Source organism: Pholis gunnellus (genome assembly GCF_910591455.1).
Source record: "Pholis gunnellus genome assembly, chromosome: 9".
Classification (NCBI taxonomy): Eukaryota; Metazoa; Chordata; class Actinopteri; order Perciformes; family Pholidae; genus Pholis; species Pholis gunnellus.
Genome location: NC_136535.1, coordinates 4,681,333 through 4,689,606, shown reverse-complemented (window position 1 = coordinate 4,689,606; position 8,274 = coordinate 4,681,333). Strand labels below are relative to the sequence as shown.

The window sequence follows — 8,274 nt, the reverse complement described above, 5'->3', positions numbered from 1 at the left end:
TCCTCCGCTCCGACTACGTCGGTGCTCGGGCCCTAATAAACATTAGAAAAACAATAGGTCCTCCGCTCCGACTACGTCGGTGCTCGGGCCCTAATAATCGGAATAATAATAATAAACATTACGATTACAATAGGTCCTCCGCTCCGACTACGTCGGTGCTCGGGCCCTAATAAACATTACGATTACAATAGGTCCTCCGCTCCGACTACGTCGGTGCTCGGGCCCTAATAACAGCTTGATGGATGATGGTGAACCATGTAAAATGGCTGCCACACCAAATCCACGTCGTTTGATGAAACCTAAAGCTTTTAGTAACTTTTAATCACTAAGGTCTTGAGATAGTTCCGACCAAATTCTAAGTTGATCTGATTAATTCCCTAGGAGGAGTTCGTAGTACAGCACCTGGAAATGGAAAAAAACGACACTAGAAATTCATACAAAATTTAAAATGGCTGACTTCTGTTGGGGTTTAGAGCTTAGAGCCCTAAGACCTTTTTTTAAGTCTATATGAGATACACCTGCTTCCCAATTTGTATACATCTAGGTGAGACGTACTGCGAGGGCTGCATCGGTGAAATATTGTAGGGGGCGCTATCGAGCCGACTTGCCACTCTGACACATTAAAGTCACATCAGATAACTACATTCATGATTTTAAATGGGTTTGACAAGTTTTGTTATGTTTTGAGCATTTTTAGCCCCTCAAAAACACCTTCATTTTTCATGGCGAAGAATGCATCGCCACGGCAACAGCTTTTCACGAAACAACAAGCTTTGAGTAACTTTTCATCACAAAGGTCTTTAGATTGTACTGACCAATTTTAAAGTTGATTCGATTATTTCCCTAGGAGGAGTTTGTTAAAGTGCAGCGCCTGGAAATGACAAAAACGACACTAGAAATTCAAAATGAATTCAAAATGGGTGACTTCCGGTTGGGTTTAGAGCATTGTCCCAAGAGACTTTTATTTAAGTCCACATGTGATACATGTGCCCACCACATTTTGTAAATCTATGTGAAACGTAGTGCGAGGGCTGCTTCGTCGAAATGTTGTAGGGGGCGCAATTGAGCCGATTTGCCACTCTGAACGAATAAAAGCATATTATATAACTACATTTTGGGCTTGTAATCTGCGTGCAGAGTTTGCTTATGTTTCGAGCTTTTTTAGCCTCTCAAAATGACCTTCGTTTTTCACGGCGAAGACTGCGTCGCCACGGCAACGGCGTTTGACGAAACATCAAAAGCTTCATGAACTGGCATTATGAACTTCTTATATTTGTGTGGAAGTAGTTTGATGTTGATCTGATTTACCTACTAAGAGAAACAAGGCAAAGTATAAAGTCTTTAACTTACTGTTACCAGTAGGTGGCGCTATGACTATGATTAAAAATTGGCCTGCAGATGTCTTCAGGCTTGGAGTCTAATCAAATATGTGAAATCTGGTAAAGATCTGATGATGTGGAGTCAAGTTACATCAGTTTATTCGTTCATGGCGAAGGATCAAAATTCGCCGAGCCGCCACGTCGCCGCCCTTCGACAACTTTTTACAATCTTCACAATGAAGCATGATCAAGGTCTTAAGGTATTCCTGGCAACATTTGAGAGGGATCTGATTAATCTGTGAGGAGCAGGATGTCAAAGTACAAAACGTACAACTTCCAGTTGCCAATAGGTGGCGCTCTTACTATGATTCTAAATTTTAATAAACATTACGATTACAATAGGTCCTCCGCTCCGACTACGTCGGTGCTCGGGCCCTAATAATAAACATTACGATTACAATAGGTCCTCCGCTCCGACTACGTCGGTGCTCGGGCCCTAATAATAAACATAGCGATTACAATAGGTCCTCCGCTCCGACTACGTCGGTGCTCGGGCCCTAATAATAAACATTACGATTACAATAGGTCCTCCGCTCCGACTACGTCGGTGCTCGGGCCCTACTTACGATTACATTACGATTACAATAGGTCCTCCGCTCCGACTACGTCGGTGCTCGGGCCCTAATAATAATAAACATTACGATTACAATAGGTCCTCCGCTCCGACTACGTCGGTGCTCGGGCCCTAATAATAATAATAATAAACATTACGATTACAATAGGTCCTCCGCTCCAACTACGTCGGTGCTCGGGCCCTAATAATAAACATTACGATTACAATAGGTCCTCCGCTCCGACTACGTCGGTGCTCGGGCCCTAATAAACATTAGAAAAACAATAGGTTCTCCGCTCCGACTACGTCGGTGCTCGGGCCCTAATAACTTAGTTGTTGTTTGATGTTAGTTTTGTATCTTAAATACCGTTAGGTGATTTAGGAGGGACAGCAGGTTCCAGTCTGATTTAAGTATAATTTTGAGGTATTTGTACCTACATTTTTATTACACTTCATCTCACAATTGTTTTTGTATTTTTTACTCCATTATATGTACTTAAAAACCGCAGTTACTTTGCAGATGAAGAGTTGACAAAAAACTGCATTATTAGTCCATAAAATGCAGTTTGTTGCAATAGTCAGGCGTTTATCAAAAAGTAATGCGTTATAATTTGTATTTAATCCATGTCATGGTGAGCCAGGACCACAAGTCAAGATTCATTTGTCACATAACTTCCCTCGTTATTTCTTTTCCGAGACCAAACCAAGTACTTTATTGCTGAAACACTGTAGGGGACTGTGTGGTGCACGTTTGTGTTGCTGGACATTTGTAGGGAAACTTTTCGTAAGATCTCATATGAACCGTTGTATGAGGATACGTTGCAACAGTAGATAAAATTAGCTCCACCTCCAACAGCTACATTAAAATTGAGGTTTCTACACACACACACACACACACACACACACACACACACACACACACACACACACACACACACACACACATACGCGCACACAGGGGAGGACGTCAACTTCTGCTCCACTTTGTGTGAATAGATGGAAATCAGTCACAAGTATCTCTGTGCCCCATTGTGTGCTTGGAAGTCTTTGTTCGAGCATCTGTTGCCCAAACATTCTCCTCAGTGTCACTCACTCTAAATTGGTCTGTTCAGACGAGTTGCAACAAAACTCACTCCTCTTCCCACATACACACACACACACACACACACACAAAGAGGGGAGGGCTGGGAGATTCCCTGAACGTAAGTAAGAGAAAGAATTAATCTTTGTCCCTTTTGTGCATCAATGAGACACAGATGATCGTAAAGGCCCGAGAAGCAGTGGCAGCAATTTAGAGTGATGCTCGTGGGAACACACCGCTGAAAAGCAACATTTGTGTTGTTTCGTTCTTGTTAACCACAAAGATGTCCTAACGTTAGCACTTACAAGGACTCTGACTCCTGTCACTTGCATTTATTTTTTTACAGAAAAACTAAACAAATACTGTCGATTTAAGTCATTTATTGCAGGCAGGACTTAAAGAGTAGAAGAAGAGCGAACTGAGCAAGTCAGGAGATGAATTAAGTTTCCACTAAAATCAATGAATTCTGAGAAGAGTTTAATTCTGAAACCTACACTTCTGATGTTCCTGCCTCCTCTCATATGTTATACAGAGATTCTGTCCACAGTAGTCTTCTCTACAGAGAGTATAACTGCCTCTAACTGCACTGCTGAGTCAGGGTTCTGATCATTTCCCTCAGAGTCATGCGGCACGATGTTGAAGAAAACTGAATGAAAATGTAAGAGCTAAGGAACTTTTGATTGTAGAGAGGAGAGTGAGCAGAGGGGGACTAATGTTCTGCTTCAGCATGGACAGGGGGATGTGAGGACACCACTTAACACAAGCACAGTGTGGTTGATGTGGATCAGAATTAGAGCTGTCTGACTGTCAGTGTTGGATTTTATTCTTTTGTATAGTTGTGTTGCATGCTATTTTGCTGAAGTTTGATTCAGTTATTATAAATTACTCAAGATAAGAATGACCTAATTTACAGGAAAATATCTGAAAACATCTTCGATTTAATCAAATAACTACACACTTCCTGTGCACCGTACAACAAAATGAGATAACGGTGCAATGAGATACAAGACAGCCGAGCACTCACTTTTCAAAGACTTTTATTTTGAAATAAAACGGGACAATATATTAAGATAAAGAGCTAGGATATCAACATAACCCATGGAATGTAAACAATAAATGCACTTAAATTATGTAAAAAAAAAACATATCAAACATCACAATATAGGTTTCGCTTCGAAAAACAAAAAAATAAATAAGGCTTTAAGTTAACAAAAGTTATAAAAAATGGCTTGCTGCCAGGTCAAGCTAACAATAAGCTACAGCAACGAGAAGCGTCTCCGGACTTTGAGTTGACTTCACGAAGAAAAACAAGCAATGCCGATCTTGCCTGGTTTCATTTGAACTCGCTTGATTTAACCTGCCACTCGGAGAGTTAGCTAGCTAGCTAGCGTGCAACAGAGGTCGACCTACAAACACATTGTCATCGAGGCAACTCCGATAGATAAAAATCAACTATATACAAAGGTCACCTGTTAACAAGAAGACAGCGCACAGGGCTTGACACACACAACGACCACAACGCAGCAATGCGTTAACATTTCATTTGATAGCTGCGTAGCTGCCGACCATTACACGTTTTTATTGGTCGCTGTGGCGAAGCCCTCTTTCCCACCGTTTTGCTTTGTATTTAGATAACGGCGCTGAACAAAAAGGTTATTACAGTCAGAGGTGTGAGGCTTCATGGAGAGGAGAGTAGACTCGCTCGATGCTCACAACGACAGCAGACGTGGGCCCTGCAGATGACCGACTCTTGGAGCTGCTTTCGGTGTGAGAACCCAGCAAGTCCTGATTTCTGCTTGGCCTATTAGCCAATAAGGCAACATACGTACATATAGAATGCCAAAAATGTTTTTCTTCCTCCTTTTCCCCCTCCTCTCCACGAGCCTTCTTAAAGCTACTGGATAGCGTACAAACCAAGCAGATGGATGTCATGAATGCATAAGTAAAGCATCATTTCTCTGGTATTATAAAAACAATGCATAAAACACAACCACAAAGCAAACTCAACGAATTATACAAAAAAAGCAATAAATAAATCTATGAAAGTGTTAAGCTATGATCCGAACACTGTGTTTTACCTGGCGTGGTTAAAGACTAGGCTAGGCGTTAACAGTACTAGCAGGTTAGGGGGAAGTCTAACATCAACTTTGGTAACTAGAGTCAGTGGGTCGTCTACACTTTTAAAAGGCAGTTAAGCTGAATCCTTGCCAGGCAGTAAAAATGGCTGACCAATACAACCAATCAATGAATCAATCAGTGACAGCATACAGTTATAAGAGGTTGGTTCATACACTTGGAGAGCCCTGATATGACTGGAGAAGTGCTGCAGGCTGGCGTCACTATAAACTATAAGGAGTACAAATAAGATCTGTTAAAAAAACAACATTGCTATAGTAAAAAGAAAAAAAGTGGATAGCACACCAGGAGCAAACAGCATTCATCTTAAAAATCCTTTTTAAATCAGGGTAAAGGAAAGTTCTCACACAGAACTTACCCACCCAGCAGGAATAGCATATGGGCTAAAATATCGAGCTATTCAAAGTACCCTCAAAGTATTCTCTAAAAAACGGGTATACAACAGTATACAGCAGTAACAATGGCATACAAGACAACTTCATAAAAATAACAATAAAACAAAAAAGAAGTCAGCTAAAACTGGACAAACACTGAGCAGCGCTACAGCTGCTTGGATGAGGAATGCAATATGCACAAAGTTAGGTACGTTTACCGGGCTAGATTTAGGGAGGAGGTGAATACCTAATGTTTTAACCCTTTATGACTTGTATCTTCTATCTTGTTTTTGGACCGGACACAAAACCCGACATCAGATCCTTGTCACATTGAATACAAAAATTAGACTGTCTACCCCCCGATGAAATCCAGCCCTACAGTAAAACCCTTCCCTACTCGTCTGTGACAGACAGCCGGCTGAAGATGGGGAGGCGTCGGCCCTCGAAGCTCGGCGACTCTGTGCCGCTGGAGGAAGAGCTGAGGGAGCAGGAGGAGGTGTAGCCTTCCTCAGAGAGGGAGTCCGCCGACGAGCAGCGCTGGAGGCCGGCCAGGCCGGTCAGGGAGACCGGCAGCTGCTGGGGGAGGTGGTATGCGAGGTTCGGGTTTTTGGAGGCGAAAGCGGAGGCGGGACACCTGCTGCCGACAGAATCGTTCATTGCGTAGAAGCGCAGAGCCAAATCGCCGGCGTCCGAAGCCAGGTCGGGGATTCCGGAGAAAGGGTAGGGGCAATGCTTCAGGGCCCCCGGCTCAGGGAAGAGAGGTGAGAGGAGCTCCGGGCTACCTGTGGAGGACGGAGGGGGGGAGACGGAGGAGGCCCGGGTGAAGCGAATGGAGGAAGGCTGCAACTCCTCAACTGGTTGGAAAGTCTGCAGAGAGGAGGAGAACCCTGCAAAGCTGAGGCTGTGGCGCAGCAGAGGAGGCCTCATCTTCTGCTTCTGTGGAGGTGCGCCGGCGTTGCCGTCGAGGATCTCGTCGGCGTTGTGGATGAAGTGGCAGCGGGCCCCGTACGGGCAGAAGCCTATCGTGTGGAAAGTGCGGCACGGCTCCGTCTTGTACTTGGGGTGCCTGCTGAGGCCTCTCATCTCGTCCATGCCGTGGGCGAACTGGCACTTGGCGCCGTACTTGCAGGTCCCGCTCTCCTCGTAGGTGCGGCAGAGTTCGGTCTTGTACCGGGTGGAGATGTGAGGCGAGGGGGCCAGGGGTCTGGAGGCCAAGGGGGAGGCGATGGAGGAGAGGGAGGCGTTGCTGAGTGAGAAGCCCGGTGGTGGGAGCAGCAGTTTTGGGGACAGGTTAGCCATCTGGTCCTCTCTGCCTACCGAGCCGCTGACGTTGCCCTCGATCATGCTGACCGAGCGATCGACCCTGAAGGGGATGTGGCTGAGCGTGGAGCGGGGAAGCTGACTTTCCCCGCTCCACCCCTGGCTGGAGGCCACGTTGAGCCCCCAGCCAGCTGCTCCGTCGGTCACCTCAGAGCTGCTGCCACTGCTGCTGCTGTTGTTGAACTTGGAGTTGGGGAGGGTCACGGGGCACAGAGAATGGCGACGCTGGAAGCCCAGGACTCTCTGACTGTGCTGCTGTCGTTGCGGCTGTGAGCCGGTTGACGAGCCATCTGTTGCCTCCAGGCCACGGAAATTCTGTCACACAAAAGGAGAGAGGAGAAGAATAGATGTGAGCTTTCTACATTCCTGGAGCACTGGAGCGAGACTGGCTAGGCCAAGTCGAGCTGAAAGGAGATTTTAAAGCTGCACCTAAAGCAACCAGACTATGTTTTAATGTTGAGACTGCAGTAAATCAGGCCTCATAACAGGTTCATTTTCAGTTTCATGGAATAAAACATTTTAAACAGATAAACTTGTTGAATCTGGGCTTAACTAGATTGCAAAGTAGCACACACATGCACAAAGACAAAAACCCTTTTAGCATTTTATTGTGTTGTAGTTTCCAACATTATGGCTGTTTGTTCTTTACAGATAATGAAAGACAACCACATGCTAGTTTTTAACCCAAAAAACATAAATATGTGAAACTACAAAACTTTTCTTGTGGTTTCAAACTTGTTGTTTAGAAAATCATATTAAAACAAATCCCCCATCCAAGAATTCAACTTATTTTCTTGTGATGTGTGCAATAATTTAAAGCCCTGAATCAAAATAATAAAAAAGACATTTACCGACTGAAAACAATGGAATGAATGATCGCATTATTATAATGAGGCCATGAGTTACATCCAGAAAAAAAACAGTTAATTAGGTCTTAATTTATGCACTTCATTATATTTTTGAGGATTGAGAGCCATCAGATGTTGGCAGTTAAGTATAAAAGGTTGAAATTGTCTTTGGTTGCTCTCACCTTGAAGAACTCCTCATCCAGTTCCAGGAAAGGCGTTAGAAAGTCGGAGGGCATGGTTGGCTCCGCCGTCCTCGGCAAGTGAAGGAGCTGGATGTTGGGTCCCACAGTGGAGGAAGGCTGGGGTAGACAAAAGGTTTCTGGTCTTTGGGGAGCGGAGACGGCAGAAAAAGAGGGGAAACCTCAGATATCTAAGTTTGGCCCCTTTTGCGAAAGGGAAGGGGAGAGAAATGAAGGAGTAGTCAGGTCCGTTGAGAAGGAGACAGGGAGTTGGGAGAGAGAGAGAGCAACGTGACCCCCTCGGAGGAAAGTTCCTCGGCCATCTGTTGGAATCCGCTTAAATAGTTGGGGAAACCCACCAGTACACACCCACCCCCTTGCCTGTGTTCCTCAGGGGGCAGGGC

The 8,274-nt window shown here is 44.8% G+C and overlaps 1 protein-coding gene across 1 annotated transcript; it reads right to left on the bottom strand.

Annotated features, from left to right (window-relative positions):
* Positions 1-5,916: 5,916 nt before the first annotated feature.
* LOC306701311 (mRNA decay activator protein ZFP36L1) lies at positions 5,917-7,927 on the bottom strand (the record flags this gene model as incomplete). Its single annotated transcript, XM_079166585.1, has 2 exons — positions 5,917-7,158; positions 7,874-7,927. The coding sequence occupies 2 exons, from the start codon at positions 7,925-7,927 to the stop codon at positions 5,917-5,919; spliced, it is 1,296 nt and encodes a 431-aa protein (XP_079022711.1).
* Positions 7,928-8,274: the final 347 nt, after the last annotated feature.